This window comes from Scyliorhinus canicula, chromosome 7 (genome assembly GCF_902713615.1).
Source record: "Scyliorhinus canicula chromosome 7, sScyCan1.1, whole genome shotgun sequence".
Taxonomy (NCBI): domain Eukaryota; kingdom Metazoa; phylum Chordata; class Chondrichthyes; order Carcharhiniformes; family Scyliorhinidae; genus Scyliorhinus; species Scyliorhinus canicula.
Genome location: NC_052152.1, coordinates 126,800,672 through 126,828,476, shown reverse-complemented (window position 1 = coordinate 126,828,476; position 27,805 = coordinate 126,800,672). Strand labels below are relative to the sequence as shown.

General features: G+C 48.1%; 1 protein-coding gene across 1 annotated transcript in view; it reads left to right on the top strand.

Annotated features, from left to right (window-relative positions):
* The window catches only part of pcif1 (phosphorylated CTD interacting factor 1), a 218,851-nt gene that overhangs the window by 6,676 nt on the left and 184,370 nt on the right, over positions 1 to 27,805 (top strand). The window contains 1 exon segment of the mRNA XM_038802885.1: positions 22,057 to 22,206. Coding sequence (XP_038658813.1) covers positions 22,057 to 22,206 — 150 coding nt within the window.

Below are 27,805 nucleotides of genomic sequence, written 5' to 3'. Positions count from 1 at the left end.
CCTGCTCATCACAAAGAAATCTATATGGGAGTAAACCTTGTGGACATGGGAAAAGAAAGAGAACTCCTTCGCCCTCGGTTGGGCGAATCTCCATGGGTCTACGCCCCCCCACCTGCTCCCTGAATCCCCTCAGTTCTTTAGCCGCCGCTGGTCGGTTCCCCGGCCTGGGGTTTGACCAGTCCAATACGGGGTCTATAACTGTGTCGAAGTCACCCCCCATAATCAGATTGTGTGAGTCTAAGTCCAGAATTTTACCCAGCGTGCGTCTCATAAATTCCACGTCGTCCCAGTTCGGGGCGTAAACGTTCACTAGCACCACCTGAGTCCCCTGCAGCTTCCAGCTAACCATTATGGTATCTGCCCCCCCTGTCAGCCACAATAGTCCCTGCCTCAAAAGCCACCCATTTGCTATCCAGGATTGCTACTCCTCTGGTCTTTGATTCCAGCCCCGAATGGAACACATGGCCCACCCACCCTTTTCTCAATCTTGTTTGGTCCGCACGTTTTAGGTGCGTCTCCTGTAGCATGGCTACGTCTGCCTTTAGGTGCGAGAACACGCGAGGGCCCCCCCCCTTGCCGGTTAGCCATCTCCCTTTCTCGGCCAGCCACGAGCCCGCGTCTCCTGCTTTCTCAAGCCTTCCCATTGGCCCCCCACCCCGACTCTCTCTGTTCCCCCATGTTGGTTCCTTTTCTGTCAGCGAAGCAGCTTCCCATCTCTTCTCCCCCCCAGCAGCCCCGGGGGTCCCAAACCACCATGTCAAGCACTTGCTTGACACTGGCTCTCCACCATTACGCTTCCGTGAGTCAGCTGACCCCGGCCGCTCCCGCTTCTGCCTCCGATTATTCAGATGCCTCGTTTTTTCGGGCCCCTCCCCCCCCCCCCCCCCTGTCGAAAGCCCAGCTTATCTGCTTCAATGGCCCCCCAAGAACATTTCCCGCCCCCCTCTCCCCACGAAACAAACGACAAACCCAACCTCACAAAAGAAACTGCTCCGGCTGCCAGAAGAGCAGCCCTATGTGTAGGCCCCTCTCCTCCCTCTGCGGCCAGGCTCTACAAAAGCCGAAAACATGGCCGAAGACACAGGGAGCAAACAAAAATAAGAGGGAACAACATAATGTCACTCCCTCCGGCTACTTGGCAATTGCCATCCCCACCAGAGTAACATCCCAGTGTTACTGTCCTTTTGGTTGAGTCCAACTTTTCTTGCTTTATAAAATTCCACGCCTCATCCAGTGTATCAAAGTAATGGTGGCGATCTTGATACATGACCCACAGCCTCGCCGGATGCAACAGCCCGAACTTCACCCCTTTGCTGTGGAGGGCCGCCTTAGCCCGGTTGAATCCAGCGCGCCTCTTGGCCAGTTCTGCTCCCAGGTCCTGATAGATGCGGATTACGCTGTTCTCCCACCTGCTGCTCCCCTCCTTTTTAGCCCATCACAGGACTCGTTCCTTATCCGAGAAGCGGTACCACCATGGCCCTCGGCGATTCATTTGTTTTGGGCTTCCTTGCAAGGACTCTGTGCGCCCCATCCAGTTCCAGAAGCCGAGGGAATGCTCCTGACCCCATCAGGATCCCCAGTAACATGGTCACGAATGTGCTCGCGTCCGACACCTCCGCACCCTCGGGTAGACCCAGAATGCGCAGGTTTTGCCTCCTGGACCTGTTTTCAAGGTCTTCCAGTCTCTCCTGCCACCTCTTGTGTAGGGCGTTGTGCGCCTCCACCCTGACGGCCAGGCCCAGTATCTCGTCCTCATTATCCAAGACCTTTTTGTCAATCTCCTTGATCGCCATAGAACAGTACAGCACAGAACAGGCCCTTCGGCCGTCAATGTTGTGCCGAGCCATGATCACCCTACTCAAACCCACGTATCCACCCTATACCCGTAACCCAACAACCTCCCCCTTAACCCTACTTTTATTAGGACACTACGGGCAATTTAGCATGGCCAATCCACCTAACCCGCACATCTTTGGACTGTGGGAGGAAACCGGAGCACCCGGAGGAAACCCACGCACACAGGGGGAGGACATGCAGACTCCACACAGACAGTGACCCAGCCGGGAATCGAACCTGGGACCCTGGAGCTGTGAAGCATTTATGCTAACCACCATGCTACCCTGCTGCCCCTAATTCTCCTGCTTCTCCTGCATTTTCTGGGTCTCAACCATTTTCTCCATAGAGGCCTTCATTGGGGCCAGCATCTCTGTTTTCAGGTCAGCAAAGCAGCTTCTAAGGAACTCCTGCTATTCCCGTGACCACTGGGCCTACGCTGCCTGATACATGCCGGCCGCCATTTTCTGTTCCCACGCCCATTCTTGCCGCTTCTCGTTGCTCGTTTGTTTGGCCATCCTGCTCCTGGTCCCCTCCATAAACTGGTGTGGGGAGTCTTCTAGCGCCGTTTGCCTGCCGATTTGTGCCGAAAAGGGGCCATCAAAGCTCCTTGAAAGGGCCTGTTGGTCCGTTAGTGGCGGTGCTGCCAAAAACGCGACCTACCCGCGCATGGCAGCTACCGGAAATCAGCTTCTGGAAAGTTGACCAGTGGTTTGACACAGCCAAGATTCCACAGGCTGTTTCCGAAGGATCTTTCTCCAAGACATTTCTGTACAGCAAGTATTCCTGTGGTTGCTAACTGTATTTAAAAGTGGGCTATGCGCTGAGGTGGGTTTTGTTTAATTGGAGTCAAAATATTGGAGGGAGGTATGCAGTGCTTTTCTTGATCAGTGACATAGGCTTCAGTGTACAGAGCACAATTTCAAAATTTGCAGGTGACGCAAAATTTGGAAGTGTTGTGAATGAAGAGGAGGATAGTGATAGACTTTGAGGACTTAGGCTGCTGGGATGGGCAGACAAGTGGGAGATAAAACTTCATAAAGCTTAAGGGGGTGGGGTGATGTAATCTGGTAGGAAGGGTGGTGAAATAAAATATAGTATGTAATTTTAACGGAGGTGCACGAGTAAAGGGCCTGGAGGTCATCGGCTGTCCCTCGATTTTGGAGATGATGTCTCTCTGGGTCATAGAACATAGAATATACAGTGCAGAAGGAAGCCATTCGGCCCATCAAGTCTGCACCGACACACATTAAGCCCTCACTTCCACCCTATCCCTGTAACCCAATAACCCCTCCTAACCTTTTTGGACACAGGGCAATTTAGCATGGCCAATCCACCTAACCTGTACCTCTTTGGACTGTGGGAGGAAACATGAGCACCTGGAGGAAACCCACGCAGACACTGGGAGAACGTGCAGACTCCGCACAGACAGTGACCCAGCGGGGAATCGAACCTGGGACCCTGCGCTGTGAAGCCGCAGTGCTATTCACATGTGCTACCGTGCTGCCCACACGTGTGCTTTTACCATGCTCTTCGTGTGATGAAGAAGCTGATTCTCAAAAACCCACAGAGTTTGGGGCACATGAAGGGACAGAACATTGCACAAGATACTGGGATCGGGAGTGCAGATTTTTCTGCTTTTTCTTTCCTTCCCGACCGATGCTCAACCTTAATGCTCCACTATGCTTCCACATTAAGGTATGACTCAAAAGTGTGAGGCAGCGTTATTGAGAATTCACCAATTGATAGCAAGCTCTTTCTGGTAATGTCAATGCTGCAGCACGATAAGGACAACACAGTGGCGCAGTGAGTAGCACTGCTGCCTCATAGAACATAGAACGATACAGCGCAGTACAGGCCCTTCGGCCCACGATGTTGCACCGACATGGGAAGTCAAAAACTAAAGGCCATCTAACCTACACGATGCCATTATCATCCATATGCTTATCCAATAAACTTTTAAATGCGCTCAATGTTGGCGAGTTCACTACTGTTGCAGGTAGGGCATTCCACGGCCTCACCACTCTTTGCGTAAAAAACCCACCTCTGACCTCTGTCCTATATCTATTACCCCTCAATTTAAGGCTATGTCCCCTCGTGCTAGCCACCTCCATCCACGGGAGAAGGCTCTCGCTGTCCACCCTATCTAACCCTCTGATCATTTTGTATGCCTCCATTAAGTCACCTCTTAACCTTCTTCTCTCTAACGAAAACAACCTCAAGTCCATCAGCCTTTCCTCATAAGATTTTCCCTCCATACCAGGCAACATCCTGGTAAATCTCCTCTGCATCCGTTCCAAAGCTTTCATGTCCTTCCTATAATGAGGCGACCAGAACTGTACGCAATACTCCAAATGCGGCCGTACCAGAGTTTTGTACAGCTGCAACATGACCTCATGGCTCCGGAACTCAATCCCTCTACCAATAAAGGCCAACACACCATAGGCCTTCTTCACAACCCTATCAACCTGGGTGGCAACTTTCAGGGATCTATGTACATGGACACCGAGATCCCTCTGCTCATCCACACTGCTAAGAATTTTCCCATTAGCCAAATATTCTGCATTCCTGTTATTCTTTCCAAAGTGAATCACCTCACACTTCTCCACATTAAACTCCATTTGCCACCTCTCAGCCCAGCTCTGCAGCTTATCTATGTCCCTCTGTAACCTGCAACATCCTTCCACACTGTCTACAACTCCACCGACTTTAGTGTCGTCTGCAAATTTACTCACCCAACCTTCTGTGCCCTCCTCTAGGTCATTTATAAAAATGACAAACAGCGACGGCCCCAGAACAGATCCTTGTGGTACGCCACTCGTAACTGAACTCCATTCTGAACATTTGCCATCAACCACCACCCTCTGTCTTCTTTCAACTAGCCAATTTCTGATCCACATCTCTAAGTCACCCTCAATCCCCAGCCTCTGTATTTTCTGCAATAGACGACCGTGGGGAACCTTATCAAACGCTTTACTGAAATCCATATACACCACATCAACTGCTCTACCCTCGTCTACCTGTTCAGTCACCTTCTCAAAGAACTCAATAAGGTTTGTGAGGCATGACCTACCCTTCACAAAACCATGCTGACTATCCCTAATCATATTATTCCTATCTAGATGATTATAAATCGTATCTCTTATAATCCTCTCCAAGAATTTACCCACAACAGACGTGAGGCTCACCGGCCTATAGTTACCGGGGTTATCTCTACTCCCCTTCTTGAACAAAGGGACCACATTTGCTATCCTCCAGTCCTCTGGCACTATTCCTGTAGCCAATGATGACATAAAAATCAAAGCCAAAGGCTCAGCAATCTCTTCCCTGGCTTCCCAGAGAATCCTAGGATAAATCCCATCAGGCCCCGGGGACGTATCTATTTTCACCTTGCCCAGAATTGCCAACACTTCTTCCCTACGCACCTCAATGCCATCTATTCTAATAGCCTGGGTCTCAGCATTCTCCTCCACAACATTATCTTTTTCCTGAGTGAATACTGATGAAAAGTATTCATTTAGTATCTCGCTTATCTCCTCAGCCTCCACACACAACTTCCCACCACTGTCCTTGACTGGCCCTACTCTTACCCTAGTCATTCTTTAATTCCTGACATACCTATAGAAAGCTTTTGGTTTTCCTTGATCCTACCTGCCAAAGACTTCTCATGTCCCCTCCTTGCTCGTCTTAGCTCTCTCTTTAGATCCTTCCTCACTTCCTTGTAACTATCAAGCACCCCAACTGAAACTTCACGCCTCATCTTCACATAGGCCTCCTTCTTCCTCTTAACAAGAGATTCCACTTCTTTGGTAAACCACGGTTCCCTCGCTCGACCCCTTCCTCCCTGCCTGACTGGTACGTACTTATCAAGAACATGCAATAGCTGTTCCTTGAACAAGCTCCACATATCCAGTGTGCCCAACCCTTGCAGCCTACTTCTCCAACCTACACATCCTAAGTCATGTCTAATGGCATCATAATTGCCCTTCCCCCAGCTATAACTCTTGCCCTGCGGGGTATACTTATCCCTTTCCACCACTAACGTAAAGGTCACCGAATTGTGGTCACTGTTTCCAAAGTGCTCACCTACCTCCAGGTCTAACACCTGGCCTGGTTCATTACCCAAAACCAAATCCAATGTGGCCTCGCCTCTTGTTGGCCTGTCAACATATTGTGTCAGGAAACCCTCCTGCACACATTGTACAAAGAACGACCCGTCTAATGTACTCAAACTATATCTTTTCCAGTCAATATTTGGAAAGTTAAAGTCTCCCATAACAACTACCCTGTTACTTTCGCTCTTTTCCAGAATCATCTTCGCCATCCTTTCCTCTACATCCCTAGAACTATTAGGTGGCCTATAGAAAACTCCCAACAGGGTGACCTCTCCTTTCCTGTTTCTAACCTCAGCCCATACTACCTCGGAAGAAGAGTCCCCATCTAGCATCCTTTCCGCCACCGTAATACTGTCCTTGACTAGCAGCGCCACACCTCCCCCTCTTTTGCCCCCTTCTCTGAGCTTACTAAAACACCTAAACCCCGGAACCTGCAACAACCATTCCTGTCCCTGCTCTATCCATGTTTCTGAAATGGCCACAACATCGAAGTCCCAGGTACCAACCCATGCTGCTAGTTCCCCTACCTTATTTCGTATACTCCTGGCATTGAAGTAGACACACTTCAAACCACCTACCTGAACACTGGCACCCTCCTGCGAAGTCAAATCTGTGCTCCTGACCTCTATACTTTCAATCTCCCGTACCCCAAAACTACAATCCAGGTTTCCATGCCCCTGCTTAATTAGTTTAAACCCCCCCAAAGAGCACTAACAAATCTCCCCCACAGGATATTGGTGCCCCTCAGGTTCAGATGTAGACCATCCTGTCTATAGAGGTCCCACCTTACCCAGAAAGGGGCGCCGAGGTCCCAGGTTCAATACCGGCTTTGGGTGACTGTCCATGTAGAGTTTGCACATTCTACCCGTGTTTGCGTGAGTTTCGGCCCCACAACCAAAAGATGTGCAGGCTAGGTGGATTGGCCACGCTAAATTGGAAAAAAATGAATTGGGTACTCTAAATATTTTTTTTAAATGCTGCGGCCCTTCAAGGAGACTTGTGAAATACTTTTTCATTCTTCTCCCTGGTACATTGGCCAGTTGAGAAAACAGGACCTGTGGAGGAGACAGGTCTCTCTCTCGCCCGCTGCAGTCCAGGCCTCTCGCCCGCTGCAGTCCAGGCCTCTCGCCCGCTACAGTCCAGGCCTCTCGCCCGCTACAGTCCAGGCCTCTCGCCCGCTGCAGTCCAGGCCTCTCGCCCGCTACAGTCCAGGCCTCTCGCCCGCTACAGTCCAGGCCTCTCGCCCGCTGCAGTCCAGGCCTCTCGCCCGCTGCAGTCCAGGCCTCTCGCCCGCTGCAGTCCAGGCCCCCCTCCCGCTGCAGTCCAGGCCCCCCTCCCGCTGCAGTCCAGGCCCCTCTCCCGCTGCAGTCCAGGCCCCTCTCCCGCTGCAGTCCAGGCCCCTCTCCCGCTGCAGTCCAGGCCCCTCTCCCGCTGCAGTCCAGGCCCCTCTCCCGCTGCAGTCCAGGCCCCTCTCCCGCTGCAGTCCAGGCCCCTCTCCCGCTGCAGTCCAGGCCCCTCTCCCGCTGCAGTCCAGGCCCCTCTCCCGCTGCAGTCCAGGCCCCTCTCCCGCTGCAGTCCAGGCCCCTCTCCCGCTGCAGTCCAGGCCCCCCTCCCGCTGCAGTCCAGGCCCCCCTCCCGCTGCAGTCCAGGTCCCCCTCCCGCTGCAGTCCAGGCCCCTCTCCCGCTGCAGTCCAGGCCCCTTTCCCGCTGCAGTCCAGGCCCCCCTCCCGCTGCAGTCCAGGCCCCCCTCCCGCTGCAGTCCAGGCCCCCCTCCCGCTGCAGTCCAGGCCCCCCTCCCGCTGCAGTCCAGGCCCCCCTCCCGCTGCAGTCCAGGCCCCCCTCCCGTTGCAGTCCAGGCCCCCCTCCCGCTGCAGTCCAGGCCCCCCTCCCGCTGCAGTCCAGGCCCCCCTCCCGCTGCAGTCCAGGCCCCTCTCCCGCTGCAGTCCAGGTCCCTCTCCCGCTGCAGTCCAGGTCCCTCTCCCGCTGCAGTCCAGGTCCCTCTCCCGCTGCAGTCCAGGTCCCTCTCCCGCTGCAGTCCAGGCCCCCCTCCCGCTGCAGTCCAGGCCCCCCTCCCGCTGCAGTCCAGGCCCCCCTCCCGCTGCAGTCCAGGCCCCCCTCCCGCTGCAGTCCAGGCCCCTCGCCCGCTGCAGTCCAGGCCCCTCGCCCGCTGCAGTCCAAGCCCCTGGTGATGACAGCTGATTTCCGCATGATTTCTGCACTATCAGTTGACTTGTGGAAGTCTATGTTGTCCTATGATCACTGGAGTAGCTTGTGGAAGGCTGAGCTGGTGCAGCTGATCCGGTGTTGAATCTCCTCCATGTCGGTCTTTTGAGAGAGGCGACTGCCAAGATATGGGAAATGTTCAACGTATTCCAGAGTGTCGTCTTCAGCAGAGATTTGGTGAAATATTTGGCTGTCCAGGAGTGAGATGACATGAGCTTTATTTTTGGTAACATCCGAGTTTCATCTGTGCAGAATTGATACGAATGCATAGTTAGACGATAAGGTGTCGGAGCAGAAGTAGGCCATTCGGCCCATCAAGTCTGCGACACCATTCCCCGATCTTGACTGATCTGAAGTGATAATTCTGAACTCCAGTCTCCCACCTTATCCCCTTGATTCCCATTCTGATTAATCTCCCAATCACAGCCTTGCACATAACTGAATGACCCAGCCTCTATAGCCCTCTGCAGTAAAGAATTCCACAGATTCAGTACCCTCTGAGGGAACCCTCAGTGGCACAGTGGTTAGCACTGTTGCCTCACAGCAGCAGGTATAGGGGTTTAATTCCGACCTTGGGTGGCTGTCTATGTGGAGTTTGCACTTTCTCCCAGTGTCTGCGTGGGTTTCCTCCTGATGCTCTGGCTTCCTAGCACAGTTCAGGTTAGGTAGATTGACCATGCTAAATTGCCCTTTGGTATCCAAAAGGTTAGGTGGGGTTATTTGGATAGGGTGAGGGCGTGGACAAAGGTAGGGTGCTCTTTCGGTGCAGACGCGATGGACTGAATGGTCTTGTTCTACATTATAGGAATTCTATGATTCTAAGTCAAAATTCCTCCTCATCTCAGTCTTGCATGGCTGAACCTTTATTTTGAGATTATATCCTCTGGTCCGAGACTCTTCCACAAGGGGAGCAGTCTTTCAGCAACTACTATGTTAAGCCTCCTGAGAGTCATTTTTTTCCCCTTTAATTTTGGAGTACCCAATTATTTCTTCGCAAATTAGCCTGGCCAATCCACGTACTCTGCACATCTTTTTTGTGGGGGAGGGGGGGGGGGGGGGGGGGGGGGGGTGGATACCCACAAGAGAACGTCTGGGAGAACGTGCAAACTCCACACAGACAGTGACCCGGGGCCGGGATCGAACCTGAGTTCTCGGCGCAGTGAAGCAGCAATGCTCGCCACTGCACCACCTTGCCGCTCCTATGTCTCAATAAGGTCACCTCTCATTCTTCTAAACTCCAAGTGCAGGCCAAACCTACACAACCTCTCCTTTTAGCATCAACCTAGTGACCTTCTCTAGATTGCCTCGAATGCCAGCACATCTTCCTTTAGATAAGGGGACCGCAATGTTCGCCGTGTTCCAGATATAGTTTAACTAGTGCACTGTATAATTTCAGTAAGACTTTCCTAATTTTATACTTCATTCAGTAAAGGGCAACATTCTATTTGCCTTCCCAATTTCCTGCTGAACTTGCATGCTAGCTTTTTGTGATTTATGCATAACAACTCCCAAATCCCTTTGTGCTGCAGCTTTCTGCAGTCTTTCTCCTTTTAAATATTGTGCATAACTTTACTATTCTTAAACCTGCCTCGTTACACATTACCAAATCCAGAATAGCTCGATCCCTGGTTGGATCTGCAACATATTGTTCTGGGAAACTGTCCCAAATAAACTTCAATTCCTCCTCCATGGCTTATTCTCCATCCTACAGTGTGGCTACTGTTTGGGGGGCCTGTAGACCGGGCCTACGAGTGTTGTCTTCCCATTGTTATTTTTTACCTTACCCATTTGGATTCTACATATTCTGAATGAAGATAATTTGAATGCCATACTTCTGCTCTCTCCCCATACGCCTTGTTGGCTGGGTTAGAACATAGAACAGTACAGCACAGAACAGGCCCTTCGGCCCTCGATGTTCTGCCGAGCAATGATCACCCTACTCAAACCCACGTATCCACCCTATACCCGTAACCCAACAACCCCCCCCCCTTTTTATGTTCCTTACGAGTTTACTCTTGTACTCTATTTTCCTTTTCCCCTAAATCTCTTGGTTTTCCTTTGCTGAATGCTAAACTGCTCCTAATCCTCATGCTTGCTACATTTTCTAACAACTTTATATGGCCTCTCTTTTGCCTTCATTGCTTTTGTTAACCACTTTGTTGTTTTTTTTGCACCAAAGGAATGTATGACGATTGCAATGCATGCAATTTTTGCTTGCATATTAGCCATTAGTCACGCATTTCAATTAAGTTACTCAATATATCTTGGCCAACTCGTACCTCATATCTTGGTACTTTCCTTTTTTAAATTTAAGACCCTAGTTTAGGATTGGGCCTTTATACTCATTTATATCCCAATGAGGAATTCCGCCATGTTCTGGCCGCTCTTCCCTAAGTGACTTGGCACACAAGGATATTAAGTAATCCCATTTTAATGCACAACACCAAACCTAGGATAACCTTTCCCTAGTTGGTTCCTTAACATATTGGTCAAAGAAATCCTATACACGCACCAGGAATTCATTCACCACAGTATTACTGATCATGTGGTTTGCTCAGTCTACATGTAGATTACTGGGGTACCAGTTTAGCTCAGTTGGCTGGACAGCTGGTTTATGATGCAGAGCAACGGCAACAGTGTGGGTTCAGTACCGGCTGATGTTATTCACGAAGGCCCCGCCTTCTCAGCCTTTCCCCTTGCCTGAGGTGTGGTGATCCTCTGGTTAAATCACCACCAGTCAGCTATCCCTCTCAAAAGGGGAAAGCAGCCTATGGTTATCAGGGCCTATGGCAACTTTACTTTTATGTAGATTAAAGCTGTGCATGATTCTTGTTGCATTGGATTGGATTGGATTTGTTTATTGTCACGTGTACCGAGCTACAGTGAAAAGTATTTTTCTGCAAGCAGCTCAACAGATCATTCAGTACATGGAAGAAAAGGGAATTAAACAAAATTCAAGAAAATACTAGAAAATACATGAGAATACATAATAGGGCAACACAAGATATACAATGTAACTACATAAGCATTGGCATAGGATGAAGCATACAGGGTGTAGTGTTAATGAGGTCAGTCCATAAGAGGGTCATTTAGGAGTCTGGTGACAGTGGGGAAGAAGCTGTTTTTGAGTCTGTTCGTGCGTGTTCTCAGACTTCTGTATCTCCTGCCCGATGGAAGAAGTTGGAAAAGTGAGTAAGCCGGGTGGGAGGGATCCTTGATTGTGCTGCCCGCTTTCCCCCGGCAGCGGAAGGTAAAGATGGAGTCCATGGATGGGAGGCAGGTTCGTGTGATGGACTGGGCGGTATTCACGACTCTCTGAAGTTCCTTGCGGTCCTGGGCCGAGCAGTTGCCATACCAGGCTATGATGCAGCCCGATAGGATGCTTTCTATAGTGTATCTACATTTATCTATAATTTCCTGTTTAGTGCTTTCCCTTAACCTCGTCACTGTTTGGAAGCCTATAGACAACTCCCACTGATGTTTTCTGCCCTTTGTTGCTTCTTAGTTCCACCCAGACTGGTTATACATCTAAATTTTCTAAACCAATATCCTCCCACTATTACACTGATTTCATCCGTAACTACAATGCCATGCCATCTCCATTTCTTTCTTGTCCATAATTACAATCTAATTTGTCTACCTTATTGTGAATGCTCTGAGCATTCAGATATTGTGTCTTTAGATTTGTCTTTTTAACATTTTTACACATTATTTTGTACCATGGCCATATTTGCTACTAGCCCTGGTTTCCTCTGCTTTCCACTTTTGCTCTTTACATTTCTATCTTTCATTTCTATCTTTGTTTCCCACTTTTTTGTTTTTCCCTGCTCGGGTTCCATTCCCCCTGCTACTCTAGTTTAAACCCTCTTCCACAGTACTAGTGAATGCCCCAGTGAGGATATTGGCCCTTGTCCTGCCGCGGTACAACCCGTCTAATTTGTACGGGTCCCGATGCCTCGGGAATCAAAATCCCTCCCTCCCATACCACCTCCAGCTACGCATTCATCTGGCCTATTCTCCTATTCCTTATCTCATTAGCACGTGACACTGGGAGTAATCCTGAGATTACTACCTTTGACATCCTGCTTTTTAATTTCATAGATTTCATAGAATTTACAGTGCAGAAGGAGGCCATTCGGCCCATCGAGTCTGCACCGGCTCCTGGAAAGAGCACCCCACCCAAGGTTAACACCTCCACCCTATCCCCATAACCCAGTAACCCCACCCAACACTAAGGGCAATTTTGGACACTAAGGGCAATTTATCATGGCCAATCCACCTAACCTGCACATCTTTGGACTGTGGGAGGAAACCGGAGCACCCGGAGGAAACCCACGCACACACGGGGAGGATGTGCAGACTCCGCACAGACAGTGACCCAAGCCGGAATCGAACCTGGGACCCTGGAGCTGTGAAGCGATTGTGCTATCCACAATGCTACTGTGCTGCCTTTATGCCTAGCTCCCAATATTCTGCTTGCAGAACCTCATCCCTCTTTTATCTATGTCTTTGGTATGACATGGACGACAATCTCTGGCTGTTCATCCTCCCACTTCAGAATATCCAGCTGTTCAGCGACATTCATGACGACGCATGTGGCTGCTGAAACGTCTGTTTGTTCCCCTTATGATAGAATCCCCTATCGCTATTATCCTGCCACTTTTTTGTCTCCTCCCTCCTCCTACCACCTGTGCAGCTGAGCCATATATGATGCCATGGGCCTGGTTATCGCTGCATTCCCTGGAGAAACCATCTCTCCTAGCAGTATCCAAAATGGAGAATCTGTTAAAGAGAGATGGACCCAAGGGCCTCCGTCATGACCTGCCTCATGCTTTTACTCTATCTGGTGGTCACCCATTCCCTTTATGTCTGTGCACACCTCACCTGTGGTGTTCCCACTTCGCTGTACACTCTATTCATGAAGATCTCAGTCTTGCGGATGCCCCACAGTGACTCCAGAAGCCTCTCCAGATCCGAAACTCAGAGTTTTGAATAGCTGCAGCTGGAGACACTTCTTGCACACCTGGAGTATTGAGAGCACAACTGGAGTTTTGGTGCCCCTACCTGAGAGAGGGATATAGGTGCCATAGAGGGAGTGCAGTACAGGTTCACAAGACTTGGTGGGATTGTCCCACGAGGAGAGATTGGTTTGACTAGTTTGGAAGGATGAGAGGAAATCTGATTGAAACATATAAAATTCTAACAGAGCTAGACAGACTAGATGCAGGGAGTTTGCCATGGTTAGGAAGTCTAGAACTCGGGGACGTAATCTCAGGATATGCGGTAGATCAGTGTTTTTCAAACTTTTTTGCCCAAGGCACATTTTTACCAGCCGGCCATCCTTTGGGACCCACACTGGCCAGCCAACCTTCATGACCCATGCCGACCAACCTTTGTGACCCTCGCTGCCTGATCTTCGTGACTGACCTTTTTGCTTACCTTTTAATGTGATAGGTGAGCCTGCTTGGTCCTCGCAATCTCACTTGCTTTGTCATTCAATGTTCCATTTCTGCTAAGGGCTTCAGCTGATGATTTAAGTTCTTGCTGCATCCTTTGAAAAAAAGAAAGCAGTTTGTCCTCAAACTTGCTATGCTTAGTCTTCAATGCTTTTGAAGTTTTGAGGCTTTAATCTTCTCTCTCCAGCAGATTCAGTTGTGAGGTCCTGGCCTGTTTGTGTCTCTGTCCCTCTCTCCAGACATTCAAGAACCACAAGTCACGGACATCTGTGCAAGTATAAAGTATGACTGCTTGCTTAAATTAAACTCCACATTTAAAAAAATGATAACAGTAATATCCCTTCAGTCAGATGATAGTTACAGTTATCAGGACTAATCACCGCTAGTGGTAGAGGCCTTGAGTCTCCAACCTGGATACAAGTCTTTGAAAATCAGGGTGCGACAGAGGATACAGTTCAGGGGGTCAGCAGTGAGCAAGCAGGTGGTTTAGGGAGCCTGGAATTCAACTCCAAAATGAAGCTGATAGAGTAAGTCAAACCAGCGGAGACCAATAGGTAATTATGTTACTAAACTGACCAATGTCAGTGTCTTTGCCTTTTCTAACCTGCCAGATTGCTGACACAGCATGTGACCAGTACGCCATTGGCTAAAGGGCAATTCAAATGTGAAAAGGCTCTTTGAATGCTATTTTGACAGCTTCAGTGGCTATACCCATCTCAGCCACAGGGGTCCTGACTTCACTCAATCCACACCTGAAAAGGTGACGTATATCAGGAAGACTTCAAAACAGTTGACACAACAGTAATTTCTGCTATTTTTCTGGACCCTGACCCTGCCTCCAGCTGGGAAAATTCTACCCGAAGTGTAATGAAAATCGCTTATTGTCACGAGTAGGCTTCAATTAAGTTACTGTGAAAAGCCCCTAGTCGCCACATTCCGGCGCCTGTCCGGGGAGGCTGGTAAGTTAACTGTATGACTTGCAAACCAAGAAATCGTTGAATTTGTAGAACTTTGAATGCTCAGAAAGATTCTGAAACCATCAGGTTTTCCTTAGGTGATTAGAACAATACACCTCGGCTCTGATACTTAAAGATAATGCTGCAATTTGTCTTTCAGCAATTTCAGGCAGAGAAATCTTTTGCTTCTGTCACAGAGTCCAACTATCAGGAGCTGCACCTTATGTGCATGCGTCTCTCAAGCCATAGTATGGCCACCGCTATTATATAGCTTGACGGTCACCACTCTGGATCAAGCATGGGTCAAAGTGAGGAGGCAGGGCTCCATGAACCAGATGGTCATGAACCACGGGCTGGCATCATTCGGCACGATACTTATAGCCATCTGGCCACTCCACAGATACTGAAGCAGTTGCATCCGCATGTAACAAGACCTGCACGATATTCCAGCTTGGACTGATAAGTGGCATGTTACTTTTGCAGAGTGCCAGGTAATGGCCATCTCTAATCCAACCATTTCCCCATGATATTAAATTACCATCACGGAATTCCCCCCCCCCAGAATCAATATCCTGTTCTGAAGCTAAACTGGATTAGCCATATAAACACTGGCTACAGGATCAGCTCAGACGCTGGGACTCCTGGTTAGTAACTCACCACCTGATTCCCAAAGCCTGCCAACTATCTGTGGCATAAGGCAAAGCCTGATGGAGTATACGAACATTTGAATTAGGAGCAGGAAGTGGCCCCTCGAGCCTGCTCCACCATTCAATAGGATCATGACTGATATGATTGTAACTGCCTGCCAACCCCCGATAGCCTTTCACCCCCTTGCTTATCAAGAACCTATCTAGCTCTGCCTTCAAAGACTCTACTTCCACTGCCTTTTGAGGAAGGAAGTTCCAAAGTTCTCCTTATCTCTGTCTTAAATGGGTGTCCCTAATTTTTTTAATGCCCCCCTAGTTCTAGATTCTCTGACAAGAGGACACATTGTCTCCACATTCACCCTGTCAAGACCGCTCAGGACCTTATAATTACTTCCTGTATTGATTCATGCACCAGGACTGAAGCAAGACCTGGACAATATGCAGGTTGGGCTGACCTTTTCCAACAAGAAAGAATGTAACCGTTGCCCCTTAACATTCAATGGCATTAGCATCGCTGAATCTCCCATTGCCAATATCCTGGGGGAGGGGAGTTGCCATTGACCAGAAACTGAGCTGGACTAGCCATATAGATATGTGGCTAAAAGAGCATGTCAAGAGGCTAGGAATTCTGTGGCAAGTAACTTGCCTCTTGACTCCCCAAAGTCTGTCCGTCATCTACAAGGCACAAGTTAGGAATGTGATGGAACACCTCCACGTACCTGGATGAGTACAGCTCCAAAAACACAAGAAACTCAACATCATCCAAAGCAAAGCAGCCCACTTGATTGGAACCCCTTTCAGAAATATTCACTCCCTGCACCACCAATGCATGATGGAAGCTGTGTGTACCATCTACAAGATGCACTGCAGCTCTTCGACAGCACCTTCCAAAACCACAACCTCTAACATGGAAGAATGAGGGCAACAGTTACATGGGAACACCACCACCTGGAAGTTCCTCTCCAAGCCACTCGCCATCCGGATTTGGAAATATTGCTGTTTCTTCACTGTTGCTTGGTCAAAATCCTGGAATTCCCTCCCAAACACCGACACCACATGGACTGCAACAGTTCCAGAAGGTGGTTCACCACCGCCTCGAGGGCTATTGGGGATGGACTATAAATGCTGACCCAGTCAGTGATGCCCATATCTCATGAAAGAATAGAAAAAAAAAAGTTTGAGCTAACCCTCATACAAAGGAAACCATTCCCAGATTAATGGTCTAATGACCGTTAGTTGCAGGAAACTGCCTAATAGGCTTTCTGTTTATGTCTCTCAAATATAGAATCAGAGTTGCCATCAGGGTTAAGATAACTATAGTGTTTATTTAACAATGATTTTACAACCTGCATTAGGATTATCTGAGCAATAATACCAGAGGTATAGAAAGCAGACCAAGCAATTTTCTCATACAGCATGTAAGTCCATTAAAGTGTCAATCTGACACCTCTCTCCAGGAGAAACTTAGTTGGAGCATTTTGATATCAGGCTCTCTCTCCTTTTTATTGCTCCTAAGAAACTACCTCCTTCCAATTTTGATTGCTGACTTGTGAAGTGCAGTGGGAAGTTCGCTGCATTAAAAGGGCTATATAAATGCAAGTTGTTCTTGTTGATCAGTGACTCAAAATTGATCTCTTCCCAGCATCAAAAGTCTCTTTCTTTAAACGCAGCCTCTCTGGAAGAATTCCATTTGCAACACAGTCCCTTCACATTTAATACAAATTATTCTTGAAGCCATCACTGAACACTTATGAGGAATTTTGACACCTGCACAAAATTAAAGGACAGGTATATTTAATGAAAGCATCTACCTCTAAATGTTCACATTTGCAACAATCATTCTTTCGCACTTTATCCCAACAACCAGATTGTTACTAGTTTAAAGAATGGATTAGCAGCCGTGAGGCCTATTTTACATTCCTTAGTCATGGAAGGATCAGTGCACTTTTAAAAAGAAAAAAAATTTATTGAAAAATTTTAATTAGAAACAAAATAATTCAAGTTACAGTGACAAAGAACATTGCGGGGCAGCACGGTAGCATAGTGGTTAGCACAATTGCTTCACAGCTCCAGAGTCCCAGGTTCGATTCCCGGCTTGGGTCACTGCCTGTGTGGAGTCTGCACGTTCTCCCCGTTTGTGCGTGGGTTTTCTCTGGGTGGTTCAGTTTCCGCTCACAGTCCAAAGATGTGTAGGTTAGGTGGATTGGCCATGCTAAATTGCCCTTAGTGTCCAAAATTGCCCTTTGTGTTGGGTGGGGTTACTGGGTTGTGGGGATCGGGTGGAGGTGTGGGCTTGGGTAGGGTGCTCTTTCAAAGAGCATCTTGAGTAAAACCCTTCTACCGAGCCCCTAATGATGTACTTTACGTTCTCCAAATGTAAGAACGACATGGGGTCACCCAACCAAGCCGAGGCACTGAGCAAAGTAGGAGACCTCCACCCAAGCAGAATTAACGAGGGAAAGGTGAGGACATCTGTCTTATCCCCTGTCTGCAGCACCGGTAAGTCTGATACCTTGAAATTGGCAACCAGTGGATATGGCTTCAGTTCGACATTAAGTATCTCTGACATGGTGCTGAAGAAAGAGACCAAAAAGCTTCCTAACTTGGGACAAGAGCAGGACATATCAGTGTGGTTAGCCGGCCCCTGAGCACAGCACACCTACCCTCTCCTGTGCACCACTTGAATTGGATCAGAGCATGTAAGGACGTTGACCCCATGAAGGGCCTTGCTCAATACCTCATCGTCCAGAATAGGCACTTTCCCATTTTGCCTTTACCTCATTCAACGGAGCCAACTCCACTGATAGGATCTGGCTGTATATGCACAAACTAATCCCTCACCAGACCTGGCCAAAGACCAAATCCTCCTCCGGGAGGAGGGTGGTGCCAAGGGGAAAGTCGGAAAAGCCTTGGGCGGAAAATCATGAATCTGAAAGTATCTGACAGATTGAAACCAGAAAGTTGAAACTTCTTTGACAGCTCCTCAAAACTGACAAACTGTCTCTCCACGAATCTGTCTCCAACCTCTTCCTCGCCCATGACCAAAACGTAGAGTCCAAACCTGCTGGCAAAAGAAAGGTGATTATTGCAGATTAGAGGCCAACAAATACATGGAACAGATTCTCAGGGTGGACACCATTACCGGATTCTAGGAAAATCTTGCTGTAGGGAATGGCAGCAATGCTGTTACTAATGCACCAAGGCTAAAACCCTTACAGGAACTCTCCATTTGCCCTCGTATGAAACCCGGATCACTAAACCACCCCAGTACCTTCTGAATATTGGCTGCCCAATAGTAAAATAATAAATTTGGTTAAACTCTCCTGATGTCTATCTCTCTCTGGAGAAAAGCCCTATGTACCCTTGGGACCTTACCTGCCCAAATAAATTAGGATACTAATTTATTAATTTTGATAAAGAAGGACTTGGGGAGAAAGTGGGGAGACATTGAAAAAGACATAAAAGTCTCAGGAGCACATTTATCTTAATAGTCTGAAACCTGCCGATCAAGGACAGGGGGAGGTTATCTCACTTTTGTAAGTCGGATTTGACCCCATTAACCAGACTAGTCATAGAGGTTTACAGCATGAAAACAGGCCCTTCGGCCCAACTTGTTCATGCCGCCCAGTTTTTGCCACTAATCCCATTTGCACGCATTTGGCCCATATCCCTCTATACCCATCTTTCCCATATAACTGTCTAAATGATTTTTAAAAGACAAAATTATACCCGCCCCTATTGCTGCCTCTGGCTACTTGTTCCAGATACACCACCCTCTGTGGAAAAAATTGCCCCTCTGGACCCTTTTGTATTTCTCCCCTCTCCCCTCAAACCTATGCCTCTAGTTTTAGACTCCCCTACCTTTGGGGAAAGATGTTGACTGTCTGTTTTATCAATGCCATTCATTATTTTATAAACCACTAGAAGATCAACCCTAAGCCTCCCACGCTCTAGGGAAAAAAGTCAAATTCTATTCAGCCTCTCTTTATAACTCAAACCATCAAGTCTCGGTAGCAGCCTAGTAAATATTTTCTGCACTTTTTCTAGTTTAATTCAAGTTATCCTTTCAATAATAGGGTGACCAGAACCGTATACAGTATTCCAAGTGTGGCCTTACTAATAATGGCGTATACAACTTTAACAAGATATCCCAATTCCTGAATGTTCTGACCAATGAAGCCAAGCATTCCAAATGCCTTCTTCACCACCCTGTCCACCTGTGACTCAACTTTCAAGGAGCTATGAACCTGTAATCCTAGAACTTTGTTTTATTACTCTCCCCAGCACCCTACCATTAACTGAGTAGGTCCTGCCCCGAAACGACCTACCAAAATGCATCACCTCACGTTTATCTAAATTAAACTCCATCTGCCATTCATCGGCCCACTGGCCAATTGATCAAGATCCCGTTGCAATCCTAGATAACCATCTTCACTGTCCACTTACTAACCATGCCTGCTAAATTCTCATCCAAATCATTAATATAAATAATAAATAACAGTGGGCCCAGTGCTGATATAATTACTGTTATAGTATAATTTAATTTGTTATAACGAGGCCCAATTTTGGACCACCTGCATTCCCAGATAATGAAAGCTTGATCTGACGAGGCAAAAAGGTAACATCCCAGATAGGCTCCCCTCCTTGGGGGGGGGGGGGGGGGGGGGGGGGGGGGTTAACTGGGAAGTATTTGCTCTTATTGAAATTCGACTTATACCCAGAGAAGGAATCAAAGCTCCCAAGCAGCTTCATTATCTCATCCATAATGGATACTGGGTCAGTAATATAAAGAAGCAGATCATCCAGGTACAAGGACACCCTGGGCTCCACGCCTCCCCAATTTATCCCCCTCCGATTATTGGATAATCTCAGCGTTATGGCAAGCAGTTCTATTGCCCGAGCAAACAGGAGCGGAGACAATGGACATCCCTGCCCCTATTCAGCGGAAAGTAGCCAGAATTCAAAGCATTAACATCAACAATTCCATACATCAACATGCCCATCCCCAATATCGAGAAAGTTCAATCACACCATGCCCAGCCATGCTTGTTTACAAAGGAATCCATCTTCCTTGGTGCAAATAAAAATAATCTCTTCCTTCCCAAGTCACTCTTTGCCGCGCCAGGTACACCACCCCAAACGGGACTCTGCTTTTATACAGGGCCATGATGTGGCTTTATACAGGGCAGCTTTGGCCTTGTTGAACACCGTCCACTTCTTTGCCAGCTCCACTCCCCCTTCATGTCGTGGCTTCCCATTTGTAGTCGTGATATTCCCTTGCCCACCTCAGGACCTGTTCTTTTTTGTGGAAGATGTGAATCTTCACATACTGCTCAAGGTGGTGCGTCGGTTTGAGGCTTGTGGCAAAGCGTCCAGTGGGTTTGGTCCAGCTCGGGAAGGGACGTGAGTCTACCCTCCCCCACCATCTTCCCAAACATCTTGGCAAAATACTCTGTGGGAGTTGGACCTCCCATCCCCTCTGGCAGCCCCGCAATTTGGATATTTTGCCTCCTGGAACAATCTTCGCTTTATTCAGATTGGCCATCAGAAACATCTCTGCTTCCAGAGAGGCAATCTGGTCGCTAATAATAATCTTTATTGTCACAGGTAGGCTTACATTAATACTGCAATGAAGTTACTGTAAAAAGCCCCTAGTCGGCACATTTCAGCGCCTGTTCTGGTACACATAGGGACAATTCAGAATGTCCAATTCACCTAACAGCACGTCTTTAGGGACTTCTGGGAGGAAACCGGAGCACCCGGAGGAAACCCACACAGACACGAGGAGAACTTGCAGACTCCGCACAGACAGTGATCCAAGTCGGGAATCAAACCTGGGACCCTGGTGCTGTGAAGCAACAGTGCTAACCACTATGCTGACGTGCCGCCCACTATGACTTGACAGGGCCACCTCCATGCCTTGTCTCGTCTGTGCTTTTACGGTCTCATTGGCCCTCTCCCAATTCCAAACAAATGGGAGCCAAGACCTCTTCCACAACCTGCCTGTGTTTGGCATATTCTGTCGCTAGTAATCATCTCAAGCCATTGGTAATTTGGCTGAAGTTGCATTTTATTGCACCGATGAACCCCAAAAAGGCCTCTGACTCGGTATCTTTTTCTTTTTTAAATTTAGTGTACCCAATTATTTTTTCCAATTAAGAGGCAATTTAGCATGGCCAATCCACCTGACCTGCACATCTTTGGGTTGTGGGAGTGAAACCCACATAGAAATGAGGAGAATGAGCAAACTCCACATGGACAGTGACCCAGGGCCTGGATTCGAACCCGGGTCCCCAGCGCCGTAGGCAGCACTGCTAACCACTGCCACGTGCCGCCCCAGCCTCTGACTCAGTTCCCCCTGGGTCTTCTAACCGTTCCACCTTTGTAGGTACCTTATCCCATTAAACATGTGGGTTTTTAAATAGAAATGCCCCCCTTAAACTAAGCAAAAAGGAAAACGGTACCCTAGCTGGCGTCACCTCGTGCACGCCTTCCACCTACATCATGCCACTGGATGTCCGTTGGTAGGATGCATGCACAACCATTAGGAGATCCTTTCAATTTTCTTCACAGCTACCAAGCTGTGTACAATCTTAATAGTATTGTCAGTCGGTTGTAGGATGTAAAGCCTGTGTCATCAAGTGTTGGACATTTGCATCTTTTAGATTACACAGAATGAATGTTTGATCAGCTTGATTGTCTTCGGATTTAATAGATTTTACAAACATAAAAATGGTTCAATCAAATTCCAAGTCAAATAGGATGATAATTGGCTGCTTTGAGCAATGTATGATGTGGATTGACTTTTATTTTTGCCCTTTTTTAGTTTGCAGGACAGATGCAAAAGAAATGGCAAGTGAAAACCACAGCGGTCTGCAAGCGGACCCAACAGTTATTGTCCAGTCAGCAGAGACAGCTAACAAGGGCCCGCCGTCATCACCAAAGCCTATAAAACCAGTGGCACAGGATCTGCCAGGTGAGAACTGGGCCCCTCATTAATTCTTGATTCTGCTATTTTTCTGTTGTAGCTCTGATCCATCCATATGTTCACTGGTTGATACACCTCCTTACAATTGTTCTGTGGATACGCATCCATTTGTAGATTTGTAACAAATTTGGATGCAACATAGGATAGAGATTCTGATGAAATGATCATTGACCTGAAACATTAACTCTCTTTCACTCTCCACAGATGCTTGACTGTTGAGTATTTACAGCATTTTCTGTTTTTATTTCAGACCATCCACCCTATTTTTCTCTAGTATGAGGGTGGAGCTAGCTAACCAATTATATATTTGGGCATAGTTACTACGTAAACTGTAACTTCTCTATTCACATGTAGGAAGCACAGGAACTGGCAGGTTTAGTAATTTTTGGCATTTGTCTACAGTTATTTAATACTTTTATATCTGTCCCCAACTTATGTGATAGCAGTTTGCTGGTTGTAATTAACTAATAATTTGTATGAAAAACGAGGGTGGCATGTGCCTGTAGCCATCTGGGATGACCACTTACAACTAGGTACGGAGAAACTCGCAAAGCCTAGCAGGTAAAATGGTCAAGCCAAGACCCGGGCAGGCTCAGAGCCTGAAATGCATATTTGCAAGCAAGAAGTCCAGACAGTATCGAAACTCTGACCAATTAGCATTTTAATGGGGCCCGATTAACATTTGATGGCACATCTTCACCAAAACAAAGGACTGGTACAGTCCCAGACATTTCGGCACCACTTCTTGCTCAAGGGAAAAGCAAACAACAGGGTCAGTGACCGCTTGGGACACGCCCAGCCGTCCAGATCCCTGCCCACTTATTGGTTAGGAATCGAACGGAGTGGTCAGGGATCACCCAATTAGTAGGGCCCAAACCGAAGGACCACCCAAAAGAGCACGGAAACCCCCAAGTATAAGAAGAAGAGTTCGCCATATGTTTGTCCTCTCTTGGACCTGGTACCCCGGTCATGGCCATCTCCAAGTGCAGCAACACCAGAAGCAAGTACAAGTTCAACGCTCGCTACCAGACGGATGAGCCTAGCTGAGCAGCAGTTACTCCTTCAGACTCGATAGATCCAGAATCGAACAGCGCCCACTGTTTCTCTGGCCTAAGCCGGGTGCCCGAAGTTAAGTACAGGTTGTCTTAGTCGATAGGTGTAGTTAACTAGTAGTGTTTATGTTGCATGACTAATTGTGTGTAAATAAAGTACCATTGACCTTGAACTAACTAACTGGTGTTCGGCTCTTTGATTGATAGCCGGTTGAAACTTGTGGTGGTATCATTTGATACCTGGCGACTCTAAGCATTAGGACATAGGTAACATAGAAAAAAGGGCAAATTCACTGATTGCCATAATTGAAACAGAGCCACAGAAAGGACAGAGTAAAAGGAAAAAAGGCAACAGTTATTGGCGACATCTGACTGGACTCGACCCAGAAGTGACTGTGTCACTCGAGAGAACGCAGAAAAGCATTTAAATTAGAATCCAAATTGGCAAAGTAAAAGAAACCACAAGCGAAACCAGTATCGATCAAACCTCCAGAATTCGGAAGTGTGTAATTTGCCTGCGTACTAACAAAGGGATATAAGGTAAACTGGACAGATTTTGTTGCGTGAAACTTTTGGGAGTTACGTAAACCAGAAAATAGTTTGAGCCACCGCTTTTCCCCCCTTGTTCCAAATTTCCGGTAGACAGAAGTAATTGTAGGGATGAACATGAAGGCAATGGAACGCCTTATGCATCCACAAGAGCCCGAGGTCGCAGCGACCAATAGATCAGAACAGCATCCCGTATGGGAAGAAGAGATTAGGAGATACCTGAAGGGGAAAGGATGGCCCCTATTGTCGGAATTTTGCGCAAATGAGACCGGTCCTGGCAGCATAGGACAGACTTGGTGTGACAGCCTGACCGAGATCCATACAAAGAGTTTGACTAAGGTTTGTAAGCCAATGGCAATCGTGTCCTGTCTGGCACAATTGCGAGGCACAGAGGAGGTAGTGAAGACGCTCTAGACAGCTTGAGGAGATGGAGAGAAGAGAGGGAGATATTGGTGAAAGCGAGAGATTAAATGTGCAGCTCCGGAGCAATTAGCGGCAAAGTACAAGGAAATGGATGATGACAAGAGGGCACATCAATCCTGTCTCGCCCACCTTAGCAGCTTCCAAATTCAGTACGATAAAGCCTATCAGGACACACAACGTACTGCAATGGTAAGAGAAGAGACTGAGAACCAGATACAACAGTTAAGGAAACGGTGCGATGATTTGAAGGCAGCCCTCCGAGCACTCCACAGTTCTACCACGGAACAGAGGCAGAGTTCGGTGGATCATGCCGAATGCAGGCAGCAAATTGCAACGTTGCAATCCCTGCTATCTGTTCAAAATGGGTTTAGAGACACCTTTGGCCCACAGATAGTTCAGGAAGACGGCCCCAATTGGCAGGAACCCAGTGAAATGGCCCAACGGTACGTAAGTGAGACGGAGAATCAGAATAGAGCCCCCCAGGCCCCGAAAAGAAAAGCATCCGCACCAACGACTGCACAGGCAGCACCCAACCCAATGAACCCCATTATCACGCAGCGCAGGGTCACCACGGAAAGCCAACCCGATTTCGTGAATACTACCCCTTAACTATCACCCAGTTAAGAGATGCCCGCAAGAAGATAGAGACTTACCACCCCACATCAGACCCACACTACTTTTTTGAGCTAGTGAAGCAACAGACCCTCGTGTACGGTTCAGACGAGCCGGAAGAGGTAAAGCTCATAGTGATGAGACTAGACCCGTCAGTTAGTTCAGCCCTTCCCAACCCACAAAATGTAGGAGGAGTTAGCCTCCAAGAAATGAAAACAGCCATTTTAAATGCCATAGGATATAACAGAGGAGATCCGTTAGAAGGACTCAACCGGTGCTGGCAGAAAAAGGGGGCGCATCCAACAGCGTTTGCTGGATGCCTCTGGATCCATTTTACTGCTGTATTTGGTGAGTTAGCCCACGCCCATTTATCAGTAGACAATACGTCCAAATGGACCTGTACGTTAGTATCCCATGCCACAGGCAGGACAGAAGGCATGTGCCAGTTACAACCCCTCAGACCCAGCACACAATGTAGTGTGGGTTCTGAAATGATTGTCCAGAGCTTGGGAACAGTCTGTACAGAAAAAGACAGAGCAAAAGAGAGTAGACGGCACAATGAATCCAGTAAGGGCACACCAAGACCCCGCATGGATAAATGAAGGCAGAGGTACAGCGCCACACCCCAAGTGTTATAACACGCAAATGTTATAATTGTGGACACGAGGGACATTTTGCCCGAGAATGCAATGCCCCCCCCCCCCCCCCCGCCAGACATCCGCAGTGTTAGCAGTCGAGCAGATAATTCGGCCATGATTGCCGGTGTTCGGGCCCCCCAACTTGGGACTGCTTATCCTTTAACATAAGTCTGGAAGACCGGTAGTTGCAGGCACAGTCTGGGGACACCCCGTAGAGTTCCTTTGGGACACGGGAGGGTCCCGAACCACATTAAACTCCTCCACAATATACCAGAGAGAGATATGGCCAACTACGGACACTATTACCCTTGGTGGCTTTACAGATCACCTCCAGCAGGGACACATCACAGCCCCTGTGGACGTACAGCTCAGTAATATTAAAACAAAACACTCGGTCGTTTTAGTAGATTTAACTGAGGCAGCAGAACACATCCGAGGCATAGATTTCATGAGTGCACACAACCTTTTATTCGACCCGGTCGACCGATGTATATGGAAAATGGCTAGAGCAGCGTGAGCCTCCGCCACACTCACAGTAGGAGATTATACCCATAGAATCATCTCAATAGGAGAGTACTGGTTTGATCTACAAACGATTACCACAGACAAAGCGGTTAGAGAAGTCTTGAAAAGACATAAAGTGCAAGCACGACTGCGGCAAAATCCCAGGAGTAGTAAACATTACAGGTCCCGATCCCAAGCCCCAGAAACAGTACGGCTTCTCCCAGCAAGCCGAGGGAGAGATAGCCAAGGTAATGCAAAGTTTATTGAATCAAGCAGTGATTCGACCCATAGCATCGACGAATGATGCCCCGATTTGGCAAGGAAGAAAACCTGATGGATCAAGGCAACTGACCATCGACTACAGAGAATTGAACAAAGTGACCCCATTAGCAGCCTCCACTGTTGCCACGAGTCCCGAGACCATGTTGAGACAGGGACTCCAGTCAAAAGTTTTCACAGTATTGGATATCAGCAATGGCTTTTGGTCCATACCACTGGACAAAGCATGCCAGTATAAATTTGCGTTCACTTTCCAGGGACAGCAGCACACGTGGACTTGCCTTCCACAAGGCCTCCGCAACTCCCCCTCCATCTTTCACAGACAATTGGCAAACGGCTTATCTAAATTTTCCTGCCAGAATGCCTTGTTCAGTATGTGGATGACTAGCTCCGACAGACAGACACCAAGGAAGAGCACATTTCGCTTCTTTCAGAATTATTAGAACTACTTGGATGCAAAATTAACCCTAAGAAAGCCCAAATCCTTCAGGAAAAAGTCACATACTTGGGTACGGTCATCACGCATGGGAAGCGTGAAATAGAACACACACGCATAGATTCCATTGTCAAATTGCCCTTGCCCCAAAACATTACAGCACTCCGGCCATTTTTAGGACTGTTTTGATATTGTAGAAACCACATAGACGGTTTTGCCACAAAAGCAGTCCCACTTTCTGAGCTCCTAAAGAAACAGGCCCCATGGAAATGGCTTCCACAGCATACGGATGCTGTGGATGCGTTGAAACGCACCCTGAGCACAGCCCCCACTCTGCAAGCCCCAGATCCACACTCCCCGTACGCGATAGAGGTAGCTACCACCGACTGAATCCTTTCGGCCGTACTCCTGCGAGAAAGGCACAATCGTCTAGGATCCGTAGCCTATGCCTCACGAGTCTTCGATCCAGTGGAACAGGGATTTTCAGCCTGCGAAAGGCACCTGTTAGTAGTTTTCTGGGCGGTACAGTACTTCTCGTACATAACCGGCCTCAACCCAGTAACCATTTTGACCGAGCACACCTCGACCCAGCTTTTATTGGGCGGCAGACTAAAGGACGGCACAGTAAGCCAAATTCGAGCAGCGCGATGGACCCAACTCCTACAAGGATGCAACATTAGTGTAAAACGGACAAAAACGCACACGTTTCTGGCTGATAATTTCCACTATGCAGGAACCCCACATGAATGCGAGATCATAGCCCCCAAGCACAGCACAGGCCCCTTTGTTCCCAAGTCGGTACCAAAGAAGACAGGCATTCAACAACAGACGACCCAGCACACAGACAAAGCACTGAGAATTTACGTAGATGGCTCCTCCACAGTTAATGATGGAAAAAGGATAACAGGGTGTGGGATTTATGTAGAGGACACGCCTTAGAAGTGATAGCTTTAAAGTTGCCTGGACACTTAGGTTTGCAGGCAGCCGAGTTAGCAGCCCCTATTCGTTCCCGACCCCTGCAGACATATATTCATACAGTTTGTACATCTGCAACAGCCTAACAGAATCCCTACCGCTGTGGATTTATTTCCCCC